Source organism: Podarcis cretensis (assembly GCF_951804945.1).
Source record: "Podarcis cretensis genome assembly, chromosome: 1".
Lineage (NCBI taxonomy): Eukaryota > Metazoa > Chordata > Lepidosauria > Squamata > Lacertidae > Podarcis > Podarcis cretensis.
The window spans coordinates 10,297,294-10,322,380 of record NC_137170.1 but is presented as its reverse complement, the minus strand read 5'-3'; the positions used below and the strand labels follow the sequence as shown (position 1 = coordinate 10,322,380).

The window sequence follows — 25,087 nt, the reverse complement described above, 5'->3', positions numbered from 1 at the left end:
CCGCTGCCGCCAGTTTGCAGCGATGTGAGAGCCCTGACCCAGCCATTTTTGCTTTGCACCGACAGCTTGAGACTCAAACATTTAAGGAAAGGTTCTTTCTAGATCATGCAAGCATACCCCATGTGCAACTTTTATAACCTTCCCCAAGCTGTGCAAAGTGGAGATGGTTTCCTCCAAAGGCTTGGTGTGGCCTAGTCACTGAGGGAAGCAATGGATACTGACAGTCCCAGTCACTGGAAAGAAAGGACTCACCTGCATCAATAATAATAATAATTTTTTTAAAGTGTTTTAAATGCATTATAGCACTGTGACACTAGATGGCGCTGCGGAGTTCCATCTTTAGGTAACATGATTTTCCCCTTATGAGGTTTACAATGCATTTTCCCGGAAACATTTTTTTGATGTGTGTAGATCGAGCCAAAGTCTCCGCAATGCAATCCAAGGAACTGGAGTGAAATCAAATGGCAGTTATTTCTACCTAAATGCACTTCAGATTGCAACCTAACTAGCATAGTGGGACTGAATACTAACTTGCATGAACAGAGTGGATAAGAAGTCAGATCTGGATTTCACTGGCAAAAGAGAGAGAAAGAGAGCATTGGTTTTTTAAAAGTGCTCATATTGCTTTGGGAGTGGTACTGTGCCCTGTCAACCTCCACATTTGTGAACCCACAAGTTAAACCCACAAACCGCCTCCTGCACCCCCCCTTTAACTTTGCTTTGTTGCTTTGAAATTCTCACTGCACAGGAAAGGGAGACAGGAAGTATTTCACTGCTTGGATCAACAATTGCAAGTAGTTTCTGAACTCCGCATCAATAAGATCCATCCCTTCTGCATCCCATCACCTCTTTGGGCAGTTTCGTGCGTGTGTGTGTGTGTGTGTGTGTGTGTGTGTGTGTTTGCCGTAAAGCAGACAGCACTCTACACTTGCACAGGACAGTTAAGAGAAATGTTGCAAGTTTAATGTTGCACATTTAGATGCATCTCACATAAAAGTTAAGTATCTGAAAACGGTCAAGGTGTACATTTTGTTTCTATCGGTAAAAACTAAAACAATGCATACATTTAAATCAAGGGTATTCTGATGCAAGAACAAAACTACAATTATATAGATTTAAAAAAAAAAAATAGGTATTGCCCATAAACTGTGCTTAATTTATCCTGAAGATTTTGATCCCAATTCTTACTGATCAGCTACTCTGATGAACTGTGCTTCTGCATTTAGCAAGTCTAAAAAGGGGCTCCTTTGACTGGTTGACCCCATGCTCATGCACCCATTTCACTGCCATGCTTAGGGACAGGCACACTGCATAAGGGGCTTCGGGGGTGAACGCTCTTGCAGAGCCGGCCATCTACTGACTGAGGACAAGGGCAGGGAACATTTTTGGCTCCAGTGATCCCTTCCCAGCCCTGCAAGCCAGTTTGAGATGCCTTAAGCTCACCTCTTCAATCGCTGGTCACAGGGCTGGCAAAACTTGCCAATCCAGCCAGGTCTCTGCCTGCCCCACACCTGATCTCAAACGCAGCATCAGGTGTGCAGGACAGGTGGGCATGGTTTGGGTAAAATGTGCCTGCAGGCTGAAATGCATGGGTTGCAGGTTCCCCACCTCTGACATGGAAGCAGCACCCCAAATCCCACCCTCTGCTGCACTCACCCCACACATCAGACAGGGCTATGGGGCTCATAGGCTGTTTGCTGGATCTTGGGGCTCCTCCCCAGTGGCCCGGTGCACCCTTCTTGTGGCTGCACAGGGGCACATGCCTGCAAATACATGTGACATTTCCTGGGATGACTACGTCTAACCTCCCAGCAAGCAAATCAGAATGAACGCTCCCTTTCTTCCCTGGAAAACCTGTCCAAACAAATCGAGATAAATGCTAAATAAACACGTTGTCCGGAAGCGACCCCAGGCAAGTGGCAACTCATCACACATAGAGTGTAGGAGTTATGAAACACCTGTGTGTGTAGCAACGCCCCCCCCCCCAGCAAGGTGAGATTGGTGCGTACGAGGTGCCCATTTTTGGCTGTGCACACAAAACATTTTATTCTAGACTCAATGGAGATCAAGTACTTGTTTTCTCTTCCATGTGCAATCTAGAACTACTGCATATTTTTCCTGATCTCTGGACAGCATTTTTGGAGAAACAGGTTTCAACATGAAAAGCTTGTGGCAAATTGAGTCTGCATTACCATGCAAGTGTGTCCGTTTAAAAAATGATGAAATCCTATATAGACAGTCCCTTCAGTGTGTTGGTGTGTCTATCCAAGCCTGCCCAATGATATGTGAGAGACATATACCAAGATCGTAAGCACCACTTCCTTCTTCGTTCACCTGGGGCAGGTTCAGGGATGGAAAGGCATGGATACCCTACGCAACAGAGGTTTTCAATTGGTTCTCAAGTAACCACACTCATCATTGTGGATGGAAGGCTCTAGAATCAATCTGCATTGAAAGGAGCCTGTTGAGGACGAGTGGGAACAATTCTGGATTCAAAAAAAAAAGTTAAGTTTTTGTGCTGCAAGCAAGTGTGTGTGTTCAGCCTTTGCACAGGAATGCCCACCTCTGTGTGCAAAGGCTGGCAAATGAATAATTGGGCCTTTTGCCTCGGGAATTAAGGAGCTGCAAGAATGGATTACAGCCAAAGCCCCTCCCTCAATTAAAAAAAAATATTGGGATCCAGCCCTGGTTCTGGAATTCCCACTGGTGGATTTGGCAAGGAAAGAAAACACAGAGGTCTGAAGACGGACAACACAAGCCACACCTCCGTATAATTGCGGCATCCATCAATTACTGCATCACATTCTCACACAACCATTTGAACATTGCGGAGGGTGGGGAGCTGCTGAAAGGTTTTGCATCTCCCCAACTACTGATGGAGGAGTTCTTTGCTCATTTTGGATCCATTGCTATTCTTGGCACATATCCAAGTTTGAGCACAGCCTATAGGCACTTGGATGTTTAAAGGGGGGGGGGGGATCTACAGCTCTCCCAAAGGTGATCTGTTGGTCCACCTGCTTCAACTCATTGTCGTCCCTCAACCCCTTTCCAAGCCTGCAGTTGCAGCAAATTATGTTTTGTCTCAGGAATAGAAAATAAAACCCCAGGTTGTTGTTGTTGTTTTTTTAAAAAAAGAATAGATGAGTAATATGCAGTGCTAGACCAATGACATCATCTGCATAATTTCAGACAAATCTTGCAATCCCCCCGTAGTCCTTTGAAATAAAAAGGTGGTAAGGAAAACAAAAACATGAGTTTTGGTTGATCAGTCCCTAAAACCTGCCTATATGTGTTCCTAAGCAAGGCAGCCAACTTGAATAAAATACTGGGGGGAGGGGGGAGGTAATCTCTGCCCCACATAATCGATCACATTACATGGTGCATACAAAGCATTTGAATTGTAATGCCCACCAAATTTGGGGGGCCCCTCAAATATTTTATTGGCTCCTACGTTCCGAAGAAAGATGTATGCTTGCTTTATGATAACAGTGTATCTGGTTCTTGGGACCCTCCACCGGCTGTGTCACAGAATCATAGAATTGGAAGGGTTGGAAGGGAACCCAGGGGTCATCTAGTCCAACCCCGACAATGCAGGAATCCTAGCTAAAGCATCCCCAAAAGATGGCCATGCACCAAAGGAGCTTGCTTTGCTTACTGGTCCCTGATGCTTAAAGGAGGTCATTTTTGTCTGTGCTGGTTTTTCCTGGGCCCTGGTTCCCAAGGTTGGGATTGATTTCAGCTATTTTTTTTTGGGGGGGGGGACTTAATTGGTGTTCTATTGAGTCCTGACCCGATGTACTGCACATTCATGTCCTGCTTCTTTCAGATGATTCTTCTTTCCTCATGGGAGGTGTAGAGGATGCACTAGTCTAGAAGCTAGACAAAATCTTTGCAGTCTCTGCTCCCAGAGAGGGAACTCCTGACTCTCTACTCAGATTCAATGAACTCCATCTATTAGCTAAACCATACAAATGGCAGCATCGACAACACCCTCCATGTTCTGAGTGCACAAGCCAAGCTTTGCCAGAAGATTTTCTGTGTGCAGTTTTGTATCTCAACTATTTAAAACAAAGTTTCTAGCCCTCATGGGCTTATACTGGGAATTCTGCATTTGTGGCCCTCCAAGTCTCGTTGGATTGCCATCCCATCATCTCTGATCATTGACTGTGGCTGCTCGGGCTGAGTTGAGGTGTGGCTCAGCAAAAACACATAGGCTATGCTCAGTTTAGAAAATGGAAGGACCACACTTGGAGGAGACTGAGAAATTAAAAAGGAAAACTTGAGCAGGGTCTATCATGGCCAGACCAGCTTTTATGCCCAGTATCTCTGACTATCCTACACTATAGTGCTGACTGCCAGCCTTCTAGATATTGTCTTCCCCCTTCCATGGTTTCTACCAAACATTCCCATCGGAACCATTCATTCTTTCCATTCCTTGCCAAGCAGCCTCTTCCAAACGTCATCTCAGCGCCTGCCATCGTATAAGCAAATTGGAGCCGAGCCAAATGTTCCCCAGCAAGCGTGGAACATTTTTGGTGTGGAAAAAGGGGGTGGGAGGGTTTTGAAGAGAAAAACTGTACCCTCAAAGCATACTTCTTGCATGACAACTTGCCGCTGTTTACAGCCCCTCTTCCACTGGCCAACCAATCAGATTTGGCTACATGATGGCATCGTTGAAGACAAAGAAAGCCTCGTTTAGAAGCGGGGAATCTCAGGGACTGAAGGCAGACCCCCCCCCCCCAGGCCTTGCAATCTGGTCCTCAAAACTCAATGCCCTGGCCGGAATGAATCCTTTCAACCCTAAAAACGTCTCTTGCTGGTGTGGACAACGACTGTGTGCTGTGGGTGTCTAGAAACTCAGCCTACTGGACAAATGTAACGTTCACTTCCCATTGCCCCCACCCTCCAATTTTGCCTCTGGCCCTGCTCAACAGTCGCATGTGGCCCTCGGGAGGTTGCCGAGAGCAGAATGAGGCCCCGGGGACAGAAAAGGTTCATCAGCCCTGGCCTACTTCTCTGAGGGGCCAGATCCGAGTACCAATCCTGCTCTGCCTTTGCCAATGGTGTAGCTGTCGTTTTGAGAGATCTTTTGGGGAAGGGAAGAGTGCAAATACAACTGTGACTAGTAAAAATCGTCAGAAGTCCAGTTCATAACAGGAACTTGGCAGTCCTTTGTGTTTCGGACGCCGGGGAGGGTTGGCCTAACCCTCTGGGCCTCGGGTGGAGACAACCGCCATGCCGGGACCTCGGAGGCTCTTCCCCTTAGGATTCCAGGAGAGTATGCCACCGGCACACCTGCTGCGCCTTACATTCCTTCATCTCCTGCCAGTGGCTCAGCTCTTCCTCCCCGCTACTGTTCTGCCCCATGGAGAGCCAGCCAATCATCTCCTTGCGTTTGATGCTGCGACGGTTGTAGACGGAGATCATCAGCGTGACGTCCGACAGCTGGAACAAGGCAACCTGGAAGACGAAAGTCTCTTTGTAGACGGGATTCGGCTGTCCCCTGCGGAGGGACGTCTTGCAGCGGGACATCTCCTGGCCGACGGAGTTGAGGAGGCAGAGCTTTCCGTAAGTGTCTGCAGGACAAAAAATGGACATGCAAAGAAAGGGGGAAGGGACAGGTTACTGCAGGGGTCAGCAACCTTTTTCAAAAAAAAAAAAAAATTTCAAAATTTTCAAATTGATTTTCCACAAATATAACATAAAAGACACACAAAAGAAAACACATTACAGTACTAAAAAGAAACAAAAATATAAACACATATTACTTGTTAAACCCAATTTATCTTTCATTGTTAAGTGATGTCCCCTAAATGAATTTCAATGTATCACCTTGTAACATCTCCAAAATCATCTTTCTAGTAAAATTAACTCCTTCAATTTAAGCAGAGGGCCGGTCCACCATCCCTCAGACCCTGTGGGGGGCTGGACTATATTTTGTAAAAAAAAAAAAAAAAATGAACGAATTCCTATCCCCCACAAATAACCCAGAGATGCATTTTAAATAAAAGCACGCATTCTACTCATGTAAAAACATGCTGATTCCCGGACCATCCGTGGGCCGGATTTAGAAGGCAATCTGGCCCACGGGCCTTAGGTTGCCTACCCCTGGGTAATATTTTCTAAATATGTAATTTATAGAATCTTAAGAGCTGGAATGTACCCAAGCGTCATCTATTCCAACCCCCCACAATGCAGGTATGATATGATAATATATGATATGATGATATGATGGTGGACTTGGAGGTTTTTAAGCAGAGGTTATATGGCCATCTGTCATGGATGCTTTAGCTGAGATTCCAGAATTGCAGGGGGTTGGGCTAGATGACCCTCGGAACCCTCTATTGCATTCTAGTCTAGTCTAATGAAAAAAAATTGTAAGCACTACGTCAGTGGCTTATCTCTGTTTTGAAGCCACCCCTGAAGGCTGTTTTGGAGATGAACAGCCACTTTTTAACCAGGAAGAATGGCCACAATACTACTACTAATAATAATAATAAATAACTTTTTATTTATAACCCGCCCTTCCCGGTTCAAAAACCAGGCTCACGGCGGCTAGCAACAAATTTAAAACACTTAATTGTAAAAGCAGGATAAAATACAGTATAAAAACATGAATAACAATAAAATTCAACGTTCAGAAATCAATTTAGGGGAAATCCATCTAATAAGCATTAGATGGGCTAGCTGGCTGAATTGGTCCTACTTGGGCCAGCGAGGAGGCCAGGGGAGAATTAGCTGTGGGGTCTCAGAGCGGGTAATCTTAATAAAAGGGGAGGGGGGATGGAAGGGAAATAAAAGATTAGGCTGAATTCAAATTAAAGGCTAGGTGGAATAGCTCTGTCTTACAGGCCCGACGGAAGGAGGTTAAATCCTGCAGGGCCCTGGTCTCATGGGACAGAGCATTCCACCAGGTCGGAGCCATCACTGAGAAGGCCTGGCCCTGGTGGAGGATAGTCTGACTTCCTTAGGGCCCGGGACCTCTAAACCATGGTTATTCATGGACCATAAGGTCCTCTGCGGGGCAGACCAGGAGAGGCGGTCCCGTAAATACGAGGGCCCTAAGCCCTAACCTGAATATCATGGACAGAATCAACACCAAACATCAACAGCCCAGTGCGAACGTGTTGAAATTAACGAACCTAGCTTTCGTTAGGGCTGCTCTGTGTGCAATTTAGCTGAGTACAACTGGAATGGCAACCCTCAATCTTTCCCTGAGAGCATCCCGCTCCTTTCTCTTTGTGACGCGCTCTTTTCCACACCTCTGCGCCTGAGAAACAAGGTGCAATGTCTCGCTTCTGGCGCGAAAACACTTGTATACGGCTCAGAAGCAAGGAGTTCCTCTCCAGGCAGCTTCCTCTCCTGTCACTGCTGCTGCCATCAGTGTCTGTGTGACTGTTTTTCTGTTTTTCTGTGCATGTTTTGAATGAACAGCCTTCAGACATTTTGCTACAAGTTCTAGGATGAACACATCAGCGTACCTGAGTGTGCATTTGGGAAACATACAGGCGAGCCTCCCCCAGACATGTAATTCTATTACGTATGTTTGGTTGAATATTTCCAGTTACAGATAGGTAGCCGTGTTGGTCTGCCATAGTCAAAACAAAATAAAAAAATTCCTTCCAGTAGCACCTTAAAGACCAACTAAACTAGTTGGTCTTTAAGGTGCTACTGGAAGGAATTTTTTTATTTTGTTTGAATATTGTAATATTTTTTATTCAAATGCTTTTAAAAAGTCTGCTTTTATTGCTTTTTAAATGAATATTTTATACTATTTTATATAAACCTAAGCGGTGGGGTGTGCTTTTTCCAGTGACATAAAAATCTAAGTAGACAAGAAACAAAGTGATTTGGGAAATGAGAGAGCGATCTCTTTTACAGTTCTCTTTTAGTATTTTATTTATTGTAGCTTTTTTTCCTGGCAGAAGAGTTATCAGGTTAACTCTTCCCAGAAAAGATGCGCTCAGTGTGCCCCCTTTAAGATACAAGGTTTGGACCCCATCACTGCACACACTGTCACACTCCAGTCCTTGCTAGTTATCTGGCTGTTCAGTCCTCTAGTGTCAAACATGGACCTGGGAGATCAGGGTTCAAATTCCCACTTAGTGGCCGCCAAGACCATATAACACTGGTCCGTAAAAACTTACATTGGCTCCCAGTATGTTTCTGAGCACAATTAAAAGTGTTGGTGCTGACCTTGAAAGCCCTAAATGGCCTCGGCCCAGTATACCTGAAGGAGCGTTTCCACCCCCATCGTTCTGCCCGGACACTGAGGTCCACCTCCGAGGGCCTTCTGGTGGTTCCCTCACTGCGAGAAATGAGATTACAGGGAACCAGGCAGAAGGCCTTCTCGGTGGTGGCTCCCGCCCTGTGGAACGCCCTCCCTTCAGATGTGAAGGAAATAAGCAGCTATCTTCTTTTTAAAAGACATCTGAAGGCAGCCCTGTTCAGGGAAGTTTTTAATATTTAATGCTGTGGTACCCTCCCTCTGGAATGCCCTTCCACCAGATGTCCAGGAAATAAACAACTACAGTCATACCTCATGTTACGTTTGCTTCATGTTACATTTTTTTCAGGTTGTGTCCCACGGTGACCCAGAAGTAACGGAAAGGGTTACTTCCAGGTTTCACTGCTCGCACATGCACAGTAGCGCTAAATCACCCTTCGTGCATGCGCACAAGTGCCAAATCACGCTGTGCACCTGCACAGATACAGCGCTTCAGGTTGTGGGCTTTTCATGTTGCGAACAGGCCTCCGGAACAGATCCCGTTCGCAACCAGAGGTACCACTGTACATGACTTTTAGAAGACATCTGAGGGCAGCCCTGTTTAGGGAAGTTTTTTAATGTTTGATGTTTTATTGTGTTTTTAATATTCTGTTGGGAGCCACCCAGAGTTGCTGGGGAAACCAGATGGGCGGGGTATAAAATTATTATTATTATTATTATTATTATTATTATTATTATTATTACTTCCATAAAGCTCATTGAGTGGCCTTGGGCTGGTCATTGTTTCTCAGCCTAACCTACCTCACAGGGTTGTTGTGGGGATCAAATGGGGGGAGGGGAACCATTTACGGCACCTTGACACCTTTGGAGGCAAATGTGGGATACAAAAGCAATTGCAATAATAAATCGGTACCTGCGCTGTCCTTCACCCTCAGATTACTTGTTTATTTAAAATATGTACCTACTGTACCCATTTCAGGTCAGAAGAAAAACAAGAACATGGAAAATAATTTGCTGCCCAAGTCTATGAAAATGCATAGGAGGTGACCAAGATGATCAAAGGTCTGGGAACGGTTGAGGGAGCTTAACCTGGAAAAGAGGAGACCAAGAGGGGATATGAGATCCATCTCAATATATCTCAAGGGCTGTCACATGGAAGATGGAGCGAGCTGGTTTTCTCCTGTCCTGGAGGGTAGAACCGGAACCCATGGCTTCAAGTTGCAAGAAAGAGGTGTGACATTAACATATGAGAGTGCTGGAGGTGAAATAATTAAACAGGTTACCCAATCAGAACCCAGGGGGTGGAGTCAGAGGGACTATAAAACCAGCTCTGGGAGGGGGGCGAAAGGGGAGTTCGTTGGGAGGTTGGTTGGAGTGGGAGTGAATTGGGATAGAGTCTGTGGGCAGGTTGAGTTAGTGTAGCGAAAGAAGCTGAGTCAGGAAAAGTTAGGAGCAAGGAAGACAAGTAAATATCTGAGAAGTTGTTTAGTGAGTGAGAGCAGGTAGCGGAAGTTATAGGTCTGGATAGGCACCCCATGATTGTAATGGATCAATACCGTTTATGAAACCACACGCTTGTTAAACTGCAATAAATAAACAGAATGTTCCAATTGAACCCTGACTGGACTCAGTATTGTACCAGGTAGGGCCTGGGTGGTGGCAGTGAGAAATAAAGTGGTGGCACAGGGATCAGTAGACGGTGAAACGTCCGGGGACCCTGTGTGATCGCCACAAGGGGATTCTGACTAAACATCAGGAAGAACTTTCTGGAAGTAGGAGCTGTTCAACAGCGGAACGAACTCCCGCGGGAGGCGGTGGGCTCTCCTTCCTTGGAGGTTTTTAAGCAGAGGTTGGACGGCCATCTGCCATGGATGCTTCAGTTGAGATTCCTGTCTTGCAGGGGTTGGACTAGATGACCCTCAGGGTCCCTTCCAACTCTATAGTTCTATGATTCTATGATTCAGCCATATGGATAATTAACACAATTAATGGTGCTTCCCAAGGAATAGGGGGCCTTGAAAGCTGCACTCAGAAGTTCTGGAAGTCAGCACTGTTGAATGGTTTCTTTAAATGTAAAGGTTCATCATTGTTCCACCTAATGTGTATGTCTTTAAGGGGCCAGAGCAAGGGCCAGAGCAAGATAACGAGACCCAGCTTTACAGCTGTGAAACATAGCAGGTGCTGCTGAGTTGCATTGATTAAGGTATGTCAGCATTTGCATGTAGTATATAAGGAGCAGCACCTAGCTCTCCCATTACCCTGGGGGTTGGGTTGGTGGTTGGGTCTGGTTTGTTGATGTATTTAGTGTAAATGGAGTTTTTGTTTTTTGTAATTAAAACCTTGCTTAAGTTATTTTTGAGTCCCTTCCTTTTTAATGCATGGTCTCCCCAGCAAGCTCTCTGCAGTGCTACCATACTGCAAATACCCAACATCTTTGGTTATGGGCCCAGCTGCTGAGTGGATGACTGCATATTTTTGGACTCTGAGAAAGGTTTGAAAACTCCTTCTCCTGTTAGTGTAGTTTTTGTGGGTCTGGAAGATTTCCAGAATGGTTGACCGAGTTCCTGAAGCTGAGAAGGCTCTGGTCTTCCCACAGCTAACAGATGAGAACTATAGTTTATGGTCTTTTCGGGTGGAGGCGCTTTTGACCTCTAGGGAAGTATGGACCTATGTAACTGATGACCCTCCTGACCCTGTAACAAATGCTTGGTCGAAAGGAGATGCAAAAGCCAGGGCAATAATTAATTTGGCAGTCAGCGACCAGCAAGTAGTCTATATAAGGAATAAGAAAACTGCCAAAGAAATGTGGGACAGTCTTGCAGCAGTGCATGTTAGAAAGGAGTCAGCGTCTGCATTGACGTTTTTCAAGCAGCTGTACCAGACGAAGTTGCAGCCTGGTGGTGATTTGGCTGCACACTTGAGACGTCTGGAGGCAATACGTGGCGAATTAATTCGAAGGGACATGGACATACCTGATATTCAGTATGTTTTTATCATTCTTTGTTCCCTTAATGAGGACTTTGATGGTATAGCTAGCCAGATATCTGCCGTCCCACCAGCACAATTAACTGTGGAAGGGGTGACGGCAAGATTAATGGGCGAGTTGGATAGAAGGGAGGCTTGTGCCATAAGCACTCCTATTTCCAGAAGTAATGAGGAACGCCATATGCAACCTTTTGGTGATGCGACTGCATTTAAAGCTGCAAAGCGTTGTTGGTTCTGCAATAAGCAAGGACATTTTGCAAAGGACTGCAGATCCAAAAGAAAGCAAAGTACTCCTAAGCCTGTTTCTGCTCGTCAGTCACGGTTGTCATCTCAGCAGCCAACATCACACCGTAAAGACAGAAATGAGCCGCGAGCTTTTCATACTCGGACTGCAGATCATAAAAGAATTAAAGGTGCCAAGTGGAATTCTTTTATTGTGGACTCAGGAGCTTCTCACCACGTTTGCAACAATCGAAGCTTGTTTATTTCTTTCGAAGAGGAAATTGGTAATGTACATTTAGCCAATTCACAAGTCTTGCAGTCACTTGGCAGAGGTACTGTTAAACTTGACTCTTTAAACATTACAATAGCGAACTGCATTTACTGCCCAACAGTGGACAATTTATTATCAGTAAGGTGTTTTGCTCGTCAAGGCATAAGTGTGCGTTTCTTAAATTCAATGTGTGAGTTTTTTGAGGGGAACAAACGTCTATTGTATGCCCGGGACTCTGATGGTTTATATAGACTGTATTTTCGCACCTACTCCCAATCGCCTATAAATTGCAGAGCAGCACAGTCAAGCCAGGGGTTGAGGAATGTAAGGCCACATTCTGGGTGTGTCCATGAGGCGCACAGAATTCTGGGACACTTGAATTTTGCTGATGTAATTAGGACAAAGAATATTGTTAATGGCCTCAACTTAAAACCATGTAAATTCTTTATGCAATGTTTATTCTGTTGCAAGAATAAGATTAAGGTTGCACGCAAGGGTAGGTGCTCAGATAGGAAAGTAACTGAGCCATTTGAGCGTGTACATTGTGACTTAGTTGGGCCACTCCCACCATCATTAGGAGGTTCAAAGTACTGGCTCACTCTCATAGACCAGTATAGTAGATATTGTTGGACTTATGCAATAGCTGAGAAGTCCCAAGCATTTGAGAAGTACAAAGTTTTTTGCAACTGGGTAAAAACGCACTTTAACAAACCAATTAAGAACCTGTTTTCTGACCGGGGCGGGGAATTTGTTTCTGAGGATTTTGAGAAATTCCTGGAAGCGCAGGGGACTACTCATGAGTTATCTTGCCCCCGAAGTCCCTGGCAAAATGGGCTTGTTGAAGTTGTGCAGCGTGATCTGCAAGCAGGGGTTAAAACGTATCTGCACGATGCTAATCTGCCCAAAGACTTTTGGGCTGAAGCGCTTAATGCGTTTTGTTATGTCAGAAATCGCAGTTATCATTCTGGTTTAGATGTCACCCCCTATGAGAAGCTGTTTAAAAAACGCCCTAATCTGAAATACCTACGCATTTGGGGTTCAGATGTAATTATGCATTATCCCGCTAAGCAAAAATTGGGTGAGCGTAGTGTTCAGGGAAAATTAATGGGCTACCAGCAGGGGGCGTACAGAATTTACATACCAGCAACTGGCAAATTTCATATTACCAGAAGCATGATACAAACTGTAAATTGGAATGGAGTTGCTGTTTTCCAAGATACTGACGGTATAGATAGTACTGAGGAAGAAGAGGAAGAAGCAGCAGCAGCAGGAAATGGTGATTCTGAATTAATGGAAAAAGACAAAAAGCCTGTTGAATCTGATAATTTGTTTGATGATTTAAAGTCACAGGCACCTGAGGGGAGGTTAGATTCTCTTGATTTTTCTGACCATGAGCTTAGCCTACAGGCACCTCTTCAGTCTGACAATGATGATTTACAACCTGAAACTAGTGGTTCCCTTAGTCCTATTAAGTCTGAGGAGTCTGACTCTCCTTCCGGACTGAGACGTTCAGATAGAAAGAGGCAGAAGCCACAACATTTTGCAGATGAACATTTTAATACTGTGTATGCCAATAAGGCGGTTTTTGAGCCAAAAAGCTACAATGATGTTCAGAATTTACCTAAGCACCAAGCTGCAAATTGGTATAAAGCTATGAACTCTGAGATAGCTTCTTTAAAAGAGCATAACACTTGGTCTCTTGTACCACAAACCCCAGATATGAGACTTATTGATTCAAAATGGGTTTATAGAGTTAAAATGAATGACAAAAATGAAGTTGTAAGGTACAAAGCAAGATTAGTTGCTAAGGGTTTTCAACAAATTCCAGGCGAAGATTATGATTTGTGTTATTCACCAAGTGTAAAATATGAAACAGTTAAGCTTTTGTTAAAAGATGCATCACAACGTGGACATTCTGTTTATCACCTAGATATAAAAACTGCATATTTGTTTGCAGATTTAAAAGAACAAATTTTTATGCGTGTCCCTGAAGGCATAGACGCCGCTGAAGGTTTGGTATGCAAATTAAATAAATCCCTTTATGGTCTGCACCAAAGTGGAAGGAATTGGCACCAAACTTTAGCAAAAGAATTGCTGGATATTGGTTTTTCACAAGGAAAGGCAGACAACTGTGTGTTTATAAAGGAAGGGGCAAACTCTGTAACAAAAATATGTGTGTATGTAGATGACGTGTTAATTTCTACAAAAACTAAACAGGAATATGAAGAGGTAGTTTCACAGTTACAGAAGAAATTTGATGTGGTGGAATTAGGCATAGCTAAAAATTACTTATCCATGCAAATTGAGAAAGGCAAAAATGGATCTTTTCTGGTTCATCAAACTGCAAAAATTGATGACCTTGTTGAAATGCTACATTTAGAAAATGCAAATGGGAAGGAAACGCCTATGATGTGTGGTTTCACCTTTACAGGTGAAGATAAGCCATTCCCTAACAAAACTTTGTATCGTTCTGCTATAGGCAAGCTAAATTTCATTCAAAGAATCTCAAGACCAGATATAACTTATGCTTTTCACTTTATGGCAAAATTTGTGGAAAAGCCTACTACACAATGTTTCTCTGCTCTTAAGAGAGTGGTAATGTACCTTAAACATACCAAACATTATAGGTTGCAGTTTACATCAAGTATTGACAAAGGTTTTGAAATTTTCTGCGATGCATCTCATGCAGTGGAACAAAATAATTGCAGGGGTGTGTCTGGTATGGTGTTTTGTTATAACGGTTGTCCTTTTGAATGGAAGTCCCAGACACAAACCATTGTTTGTCTCTCCACAACAGAGAGTGAATTATGTGCATGTGTTCAGGCCACTCGTGATGTAGAATGGTATCTGCAAGTATTCACAGACCTGCAGATGCAAGTAACACTACCAGTAAAAGTTTACCTTGATTCCCAGAGTGGACTCGCTATCCTATGTTCAGAAACCAATACGCAGCGCACCAGAGTCTTAAGATTACGTTTGCAGTTTGTAAAGAAACTAATTGCTGACGAAATGATTGTATTTGAATATGTCCCAGGTGATAATCAAATTGCAGACATTTTTACAAAAGCACTTCCAAAGGTTACACATGAAAAACATGTACAAAGTATGTTTTATGTTTTTGTTCCACAATGATGAACCGCAGGGGAAATGTTGAATGGTTTCTTTAAATGTAAAGGTTCATCATTGTTCCACCTAATGTGTATGTCTTTAAGGGGCCAGAGCAAGGGCCAGAGCAAGATAACGAGACCCAGCTTTACAGCTGTGAAACATAGCAGGTGCTGCTGAGTTGCATTGATTAAGGTGTGTCAGCATTTGCATGTAGTATATAAGGAGCAGCACCTAGCTCTCCCATTACCCTGGGGGTTGGGTTGGTGGTTGGGTCTGGTTTGTTGATGTATTTAGTGTAAATGGAGTTTTTGTTTTTTGTAATTAAAACCTTGTTTAAGTTATTTTTGAGTCCCTTCCTTTTTAATGCATGGTCTCCCCAGCAAGCTCTCTGCAGTGCTACCATACTGCAAATACCCAACAAGCACGACGCAGCTCGATTCTCACCAGCAGGAACCATTGACTGGGGCTCAGCGCTAAGCCCACAGCTTGTTAATGAGACACAAAAAGGTGTCTCCAAGTGCCACTCATGCTGTCGACTCCTACAGGATGTGATCGGCCCAAGCAAAAACCAAACAAACCGTAAAATAAATGGAGGAAATGGAATTTGCTTTGCAGGGCGGAGGCCAAAGCTCAGCTAACGAGAGTTGTTAAATCATTTCACTATCAGCGTTGCGGCAAGACAACCCGCCTTTGTTTGCTACGCTCCTCCTATGTCACCAGGAAACCTTCTCTGAAAAGCAGCGTCTTATCCAATACATTTCTGATGCTCTAGGAAGCATCGCTTCCCATGAGTGACACCTATTTATTTTGCCCTGTTGCTGCCTCCAATCAAACAGGTGTCGCTGCCTCCAATAAAACAAGTATTTTTTTTCAGGCAAGACAATAAACCTGCACAAGAAGGTGTTGTTTTCTGTTCCGCTGTTTCCATTCTGCTGCAGTTTGTCTTCCGCCCAAAACTCTGTTATTTGCCTTTGCTTTGCGACTTTCACAATTAGCAAAGTCACGTCCTCAAAACATTATTCCACCCCGTTCATTTCAATGTTTCAATGCAATGGAAATGCAATTCAAATTGAGGGGGAGGGGCGTAATTAATTACGTATTGTTTGCAGACTGAAGGCCGCCACAGAATTTTGGTTGTATCTGCTGGATCAATTTCTGTCCCAGACATGGGGAAAAACACGTAACTTCCAGCCTGTTTCTGTTTAAATCAGAATCCTTAGAAATTTGTAGGTGCGAGCGGGGACACGCTCTCAAGCACATATCTCTCCTTGAAATTGCCTTCCACTGTCTGGAGAAATATCTCCAGCTTTATTTATACCCCTCCTTTCTATATAAAATGCCATGGGCCATGAAATATACTCGGAGTCGAGTGTGGATTTCATACTCTTTATTCAGTTCATAGTAGCGAGGAATGGAAGTTCCCCCAAAACGTCTGCTTTATATACATTATTTACACAATGGGACCCACGTGATTGGCTAATTCCACGATTCTCCTGTAGTCCAATCATGTTGGGGATTCACTTCCACCTGGAGCTGGATTGGGTGGCTCCTGCGGACCAATCAGACTGCTGCATTCTGGATCCTATTGTTCTAGGACCAATCAGATGCAGCATTCTGAATCCTATTGTTCTAGGACCAATCAGACTGCTGCATTCTGAATCCTATTCAACTCAGTACATAACAGGCAACTAGATCGCAGCCCCTCTGCCCCTGACTGCAAGCTTCTGAATTCAAGCCCAGCCACATCTGCTAAGCTAGGAGATTCTGCATGCTGGCTACAAAAACAAAACAAAGTGCTTTTACATACCAGGTGGCCTGTTAATAGCCAGGTTCCGGAAGTGGCTGCCTTTGATCATTTCGACAGACAGCCGCCCCGTCGTGGCATTGTAGGATAGGCCCACCAGCAGTTCTGGAACCCCTCCGTGTGACAGGGACTGGGTCGAAGAAGCACTGTCGCTGTGAGAGATGGCCGAGAGACTCATCTGGGAGCCTCCGCTCTGTTGGGGATAGAGAACAGAGAGTAAGCATTAACCAAGAGGTGGAGGGAACGTTCTTTCATATGTGGTGGCCTTTTAAAAGGGTAAAAGAGTATTGGGAAATGATCCATAATGAATTGAAAAAAATGTTTAATAGTACTTTCCCCCAAAAACCCAGAGTCCTTTCTGTTGGAGATAATTCAGACTGAAATTCCCAGGTATCAGAAAAGGTTGTTTATGTATGCCACTACTGCGGCCCGTGTTTTGTTAGCCCAAAAATGGAAAACGAGCAAGGTCCCAGCCAAAGAAGAATGGCAACTTAAGTTGACAGAATATGTGCAGCTTACAGACTTAACATATAGAATAAGAGGACAAGAAGAACATACTTTTAGCGAAGATTGGAAAATGTTTACTGAATATATGGGAAAGAACTGCGTACCGCTGAAAACGTTGGCAGAGTTAAGATAAATTCAGCAGTGTAAATAAGTTTTGATGGATGTAATAATGGAATGCTGAATGGTTTAGTTTCTGTAAAATACGCAGGGATTTATGATATGTAAAATGAACCATGGAAAGAGAAGAAGGGAAGTCATTGATATTTTAAAGATGTAAAAATGAGTACTTTAAATTGTAAAACAGAAAACTAGAGTGCGTGAGTGAGCATGTGTAATAAATAAATACCGTATTTTTCACTGTATAAGACGCACCTGACCATAAGGCGCACCTAGTTTTAGAGGAGGAGAACAAGAAAAGAAATGATCTCTCCCTCTCTGCGCAGCACCCCTTCAGCGAAGCGGCAGGAGAAACGGAGCCCCTTCCATTTCTCCTCCTGCTTCGCTGAAGGGGCACTGCACAGAGAGGGAAAGCTGTGCAGCGGCTCTCCAACGAAGCGAAGCCAGGAGAGCAAGAGGGATCTGTTATGTAGTGAAGTTTCACCCTGGGCCAGCAGGGGGATACTGTATATAGTTTTCACTCAGGTCTGTAGATAGTTTTCACTCAGGTCCACGTCAGTTATTTTAGGCGGGAACTCTGGGCTGTTGTTGCTACAATGTTGACAGCCGGCTGCCTATAAAAGCAGGCCGGCTGAGCTGTTTGCAGTCAGTTCTATTCCAGCTTACAAAATAAAGAGCTACTTGGAGAAATCGCTGTGTCGTCTGCTATGTCAACCCACAACTTAACCGGATCGATCCCTCTTGCTCTCCTGGCTTCAGCAAAAGCAACGCGAAGCCTCTGGAGCACAACGGGAGCACTCTCTCTGGACTCAGGAGGCTTCTGGAGGCTATCCCTGAAGCCAGGAGAGCAAGACGCGTTTCTTGTTACGATATGGATGCAATGCAGCTGCAAAGTGCTAGCTTGAAAAGTAAACATAATGGCAATGTTGGGACTGTCCGTGGGAATCAGAGGGACAGTCAATTCACAGTGCGAAGCACCGGAATTAGCTCAGAGTGTAATATGAGCTCTTCCATTTGTTCCTGTCCAGGAAGTGTTTGTCACTTGACTGCTGGAGCTTGAAGAGAGCAGTCACGTTTTTTTTGGTAATGCTGCAAAGACAGAAATAAAGGCATGTAAATACGTTTCTGTCTATCTCTTTCCCCTGCCCGGGGGGGCAGGAAAAAGGGGTGTGTTCTTCTCACACTGAGAAGGATCGCCTATTGCGACCTAGCCTGGATCTTGCTGGGGAATGCAGCCAGGGAGGTCAACAGGGAATCATGCCGGGTGCCTGGGAGAGTTGCCAGTTTCTCCTGATAAAGGCTTGATTTCCGACATTTCTGTGCCAGAGACGCCTTGGCACCTCAAATTTTAAGTGGCGCCCTGTGCAACGCCAAAATCCAGTGCCCCCGCCCAACTTCTCGCCTTCCGTTGGAACTCATAGTCGCAGAGTCTGCTGTGCATCCCGCAAGCTCTGAACCAGTTGCACTCCCCTCAATCTGCCTTTGAGAGAAGCATTTAATGCACCAATCCCTGCTGCAAAAGGGATTTCGTAAACGCCTGCACAACGGTCGGGGGCTGTAATTCGTTGCCCAGAAATGCCTTTCATACCAGTCTCTGAGAGTGAAATAACCTTGGCGTACCGATTAAAAACAAAATATTCAGCCTCCCATCTGTTTCGCAGGAGATCTGAGCTATCTTTTGTTGTATTTAGGTAAACAAATTCAGAACCAATAAAGTAGGAGCAGTCGCATATGTTTGTAGCTGGAATCTGGGGGAATTTTGCAGAAGAGAGAATTTGGGTATGCTGTACAGAGAGGGGCTGATTCATTTGATAATCAACTATTGGGGCACAGTAGATTTATAACAAGCATGGATTTCTATTTTATTTAAAAAAGAAGTATTAAGATGGTTGGCTTTCTTTTTTTATTGTTGTTGTTGTTGTTGTTGTTGTTTAGTCGTTTAGTCATGTCCGACTCTTCATGACCCCATGGACCAGAGCACACCAGGCACTCCTGTCTTCCACTGCCTCCCGCAGTTTGGTCAAATTCATGCTGGTAGCTTCGAAGACACTATCCAACCATCTCGTCCTCTGTCGTCCCCTTCTCCTTGTGCCCTCCATCTTTCCCAACATCAGGGTCTTTTCCAGGGAGTCTTCTCTTCTCATAAGGTGGCCAAAGTATTGGAGCCTCAGCTTCACGATCTGTCCTTCCAGTGAGCACTCAGGGTTGATTTCCTTAAGAATGGAGAGGTTTGATCTTCTTGCAGTCCATGGGACTCTCCAGAGTCTCCTCCAGCACGAGAATTCAAAAGCATCAATTCTTCAGCGATCAGCCTTCTTTATGGTCCAGCTCTCACTTCCATACATCACTACTGGGAAAACCATAGCTTTTACTATATGGACCTTTGTTGGCAAGGTGATGTCTCTGCTTTTTAAGATGTTGTCTAGGTTTGTCATTGCTTTCCTCCCAAGAAGCAGGCGTCTCTTAATTTCGTGGCTGCTGTCACCATCTGCAGTGATCATGGAGCCCAAGAAAGTAAAATCTCTCACTGCCTCCATTTCTTCCCCTTCTATTTGCTAGGAGGTGATGGGACCAGTGGCCATGATCTTCGTTTTTTTGATGTTGAGCTTCAGACCATATTTTGCGCTCTCCTCTTTCACCCTAACACCACCTAAACAGGTTGAGTAATTTATTTCCTTTCCTTGATGTTTAAGAGCTCAAATTCTTAATGAAAACATCTTTTTGTTTTTTAATTAATGGTTTGTAAGCCTACACTGGAGCCCCTCCAGGATTATTTTATGCCTTCTGGGTATTTATGAAGCACTGAAGCAACCTCAATACCGCCTCTCCTGGTCTGCCCCGCAGAGGACCTTAAGGTCCATAAATAATCATAGTTTAGAAGTCCTGGGCCCTAAGGAAGTCAGACTATCCTCCCCCAGGGCCAGGGCCTTTTCAGTGATGGCTCCGACCTGGTGGAATGCTCTGTCCTATGAGACCAGGGCCCTTCAGGATTTAACCTCCTTCCGTCAGGCCTGTAGGACAGAGCTACGATCCCGTAAATGGGAGATGGGAGGGTCCACCCCTTTTGTGCGAGACAAGGATTAAGAATGGCTTTTGAGAGAAGGATTTGCATTTTCTCTGCACTTTCTCTCTCTGTTTTTTATTTAGATGAGTTTGGCTTTAAAAAAAAAATTATTGAAATTTGAAAAAGAATATAGTCGTACCTCCGTTTATGTAACCCTCTTGTTACGTAAACTTTGGGATGTGCGCACAGCAAACCCGGAAGTATTTTACCAGGTTTCACCACGCGCGCATGCGCAGTAGCGGTCCTCAGGTTGCGGAAACCTCAGGATCCAACCGGACCTCCGGAATGGATTCTGTCCGCAACTGGAGGTACCACTGTACAAATATTTCTATCAAATATCTTTGTATCAAGACCAAAAAACTAATCTAAATAAAGACTAAAGGAGAATATGCAGAAAAAAGAGGTTGAAAAAAGAGAACTTCAGATTCTTCATCATTCAGCTATAGGTAGAAAATTAGTCAGCACATCCACTCCAAGATAACACCCAACAAATGCACTTTCTATAAACCAATATTACCTTCAGTCCTCAAACCCAAATATTGTAAGTTGTTGTTGTTATTTGAATTTATATTCTGCCCAATACCCACAGGTCTCAGTGCGGTTCACAGGATAAAATTGGAATATAAAACCACAAAGTACATAATCAAAATAAAAATAACAACAACCCAATAACCACACACACACACACACATTTTAGAAGGGCACAGGATGTCAATCAAATCAACTTGGTTAAAGAGGAAAGTTTTTGCCTAAAGGTGAATAATGAAGGCACTAGGCGAACATTCCACAGATGTGGAGCCACTGCAAAAAGTCTATATGTGGTTAGATTAGTTTCTTATTTATTGTATTCCATGATGAAAAGTCTCAATAAAATTTGAAATTAATGGACTATGCAGAATTCGATAAATTAACAGGAAGGATTCGAAACCTGCGGGACCAGAGATTCTTAGAAGACTGGAGTAAACATTTGAACTATTTGGAAAGCTATTGTAATAGGCAGATCACGCTAGTAGGACTGCAAGAAGTTCAGTAAGGAGGATTATATGAAACATTGCAAGGAAGAGAATTATTAGTTAATGGCAATTAAAAGTAATAGAGAAATTAAGAAATGCAGAATAAGTCATAAAGAACGGGAAATCTTCAGAGGTTGTGGACGGAAGTCTAAAATATTGTATAAGATAAGAAGTTATGTTAAATGACTGTTGGAAAAGATACGGTAAAAAATTAATAAAAATGTGTGTGTGTGTGTGTGTGTGTGTGTATATATATATTATATATATATATATATATATATGAAAAGTCTCAATAAAAGTTATGGGGGAGGGGACCACGTTAGGTGGCTTCTTCCAGCCTAAAAACTTACACACAAGAATATATATATATTCTTTTCCTGTGATTTTGGCAGTAATGCCAGAAGAAAATTATTTGAGGCCCTAAAATTCAATAAACAGATTTTTACACAACCAACTGTTCAGGACATGCTGGCGGACAGCGATGATCAAATTACTTTAATAGCGGCCGAATTTTTAAGAGCTGTCCATGAAGAAAGAATGGGCCATGATAAAGAGACTTAGTGGTTTTTAATGGTAGGAGATGTTGCTGCGTTGTATTATTATACTATATTATATTGTATTGTGTTATTTATGTACATCGTTTAATTTCTGAGACTTAAGAATAGGACTGGGATAAATTGTGTTTGCTGTGCCCGTATTTTATACAGTTTGTATATGATGTTTGTTTGTTAATGTGTGGTGTGTTATGCCTAATAAAGGATTTTGAATTGAATTGAATTGAAAACTTACACACAAGTTGCTCCTTGGCTCCAAGACAAGCGTGACCTTCATTTCCCCTTCCTGGTTCAGGTGGCTGAGATAAAACAGGTGCTCCCCCATCATCCTCTCTTTGATCATTTTGCGCACGGAGTAGAGGCGGAACCGGAGGGCGTAGCTGCTCAGCTCCTCCGGCGCCAACTTGCTGAAGGTCACCTTGTCCTTGAACCCAGGGCTGGGGCCTCGCTGGACGCTGGTCTTGCCTCTCTGCTTCTTGCTGGGCATCAGGACCACGTGCACCTGCCAGGAGCTGGCTCCGCTGCGGTCCTTGTCGGGAATCTCCTTCGCCTCCAGGACCGTCACCAGCAGCTTTTGGCTCGAGGGCTTGTACTCAAAGAGGACGTCCAGGTCACCGCACTTGGAAATTGGCACACGGCTGCTTGGCGGAGCCGGAAGGGCACTCGCTCCTTCGTGATCCTGTGGAGGAGATATATAATGTGGGTAAAAAAATAAGTAATATTAATATTATAATAGGGATGCGGGTGGCGCTGTGGGTTAAACCACAGAGCCTAGGACTTGCTGATCGGAAGGTCGGCGGTTCGAATCCCCGTGACGGGGTGAGCTCCTTTTGCTCGATCCCTGCTCCTGCCAACCTAGCAGTTCGAAAGCACATCAAAGTGCAAGTAGATAAATAGGTACCACTCCGGCAGGAATGTAAACGGCATTTCCGTGCACTGCTCTGGTTCGCCAGAAGCAGCTTAGTCATGCTGGCCACATGACCCAGAAGCTGTCTGCTGTCTGCGGACAAACGCCGGCTCCCTTGGCCAATAAAGTGAGATGAGCACCGCAACCCCAGAGTCAGTCATGACTGGACCTAATGGTCAGGGGTCCCTTTACCTTTACCTTAATATTATAATAATTTGTTATTTATACCCTACCCATCTGGCTGGGTTTCCCCAGCCACTTTGGACTTCTCCCAACGGAATATTAAACATAATAAAAACATTTGAAAATTTGGGTTAAAAAGACATAACGTAAGAAAAGTTCTGCAGTTCTCACTGTGGCCAACTATGTGGTACCTCTGGATGCAAACGGGATCCGTTCCAGAGCCCCGTTCACATCCTGAAGCGAACGCAACCTGCGTCTGCACGTGCGTGGGTCGCGTTTTGCCGCTTCCGCACATGCGCGTGACATCGTTTTGAGTGTCTGCGCAAGCGGCGAAACCTGGAAGTAACGTGTTCCGTTACTTCCGGGTTGCCGCGGAGTGCAAGCCGAAAATATTTCAGCTGAAGCGTATTCATCCCGAGGTATGACTGTACCATCCATCATTTCTCTGATGAAAATAGGGATGTCCTGTTGCAATAACAACAACAACAACAACAACAACCTCCTGCCCATCTGTCTGGGTTGCCCCAGCCACTCTGGGCGGCTTCCAACATATATATAAAAATGTAATAAAACACTGAACATTAATAAACTTCCCTATACAGAGCTGCCTTCAGATGTCTCCTAAAGGTTGTATAGCTACTCATCTCCTTAGCTCAGGGGTCTCATAACTCCATACCCTCCAACGTTTCTCTGATGAAAATAGGGACATCCTAGCATACTGTCCAACATTTCTGCCATGGAATTCTACTCAGTATTGATCCAGAGTAGATTCCAATGGATAGTCAGCAGAGTAAAAACTTAAACATGTTGCATGATTCCAAAAAAATAGACCAGAGCCAATTAATATTTCATCCAGCAGAGCTTTACTGCTACTGAAGGCAAATGAGCATAATGGTCACAAATCCAATACAATCAAGCTTGGCACTGCCCGTAAGAAATCCAGTTGCAGAAGACTTAACTAAAACTTACGGTAACTTTACCTTACCTTACAATAACTTAACTAAACCTTAACACTAAGCATACTATGTACAGAACACCACACCAGAAGGAAAAGAGATAGAAAGAGAAAATGAAACCCAGGCTCCTTCTGGCCCTACTTTTATAGTCAGCATGACCTTGACAGAAGAGATAAGAGAACTAGTTTAAACCAACTTCTCGGAAGGAATAACCCAAACATCATGAACCTTCTGCTTGTTTCTTTCACACAGAGAAGTTTCCAGAACCCTCTTGAATTAATTAGAATAGGAAAGATCTCTACACATCAGATCAATACTTTCCGCACTAAGAAATGCAAAGTGACAATTTCAATTATTGTTTGTTTGTTTGTTTGTTTGCACCCCACCCATCTGACTGAGTTGCCCCAGCCACTCTGGGACATTCTAAGGAAAAGCAGGACATTCCAGGATCAGATCAGAAACTGGGACGGATTCTGTAAATCCAGGACTGTCCCTGGAAAATAGGGACACTTGGAGGGTCTGTAACTAGACATTCACGGGAAGCTTGCAAACAGGACTTAAGTGCAACAACAGTACTTTCCCCTCTTGGGATTCCGGCCTGGAAGTCTGGACCCTTGCGGTGGTATTAAAATTCTGGGATCACGTAATTTCTTTGGAGGGGTAAACAGCTCCGAAGTCCTCCCGGCTGCGAAAACTGCAACCAGGGCCTTAATGCATTTTCAAGCTACTATCAGCCAAGGAAGATCTTTGATACAGGACTTTTAGCCTGCCTGCTGTCAGCCGCTTAGAGGGTTCTTCAATATAATAACAGTTATTTTTGTGCTCTGTGGTTCTCTGTAAGCCTCGCTGCAATTTACACTTTGCAATTGCAACAACCCTTTGCCTTGCTTTGTTGTGAACGAATATTCGGAGGCAAGCTGCATGGCAATAGGAATCGCTGTAGCTCCATGATTCTGGAATTTTGTCAGACTGCAGGCCAAGAAGCCAAGCGAAAGCAGGATCTTAGACCAGGGATCCAGTCTCTTCTCTTGGCGTTAGGTGTTGGGACAGAGGCCAGTGGGAGGTAAGGGAAACACAAAGGAGCCAAATCATTACTATTATCAGTGCTATTTTACTGGAAAAAGAGGTGCTGGAACACTCAAAGAACGTCACCCTTGTTGTTTTATAAT

The 25,087-nt window shown here is 44.1% G+C and overlaps 1 protein-coding gene across 5 annotated transcripts in view; it reads right to left on the bottom strand.

Moving 5' to 3' along the window:
• Positions 1-4,380: 4,380 nt before the first annotated feature.
• The window catches only part of SYT16 (synaptotagmin 16), a 119,828-nt gene continuing 99,121 nt past the window's right edge, over positions 4,381-25,087 (bottom strand). For all 5 annotated transcript variants that reach the window (XM_079996194.1, XM_079996195.1, XM_079996196.1 and 2 more), the window contains 3 exons: positions 22,108-22,551; positions 16,621-16,810; positions 4,381-5,576 (listed from right to left, as the gene is read on the bottom strand). In XM_079996194.1, the coding sequence (XP_079852320.1) occupies positions 5,263-5,576; positions 16,621-16,810; positions 22,108-22,551 (948 nt within the window). In that variant the 3' untranslated portion in view covers positions 4,381-5,262. The remainder of the gene's footprint in view (positions 5,577-16,620; positions 16,811-22,107; positions 22,552-25,087) is intronic.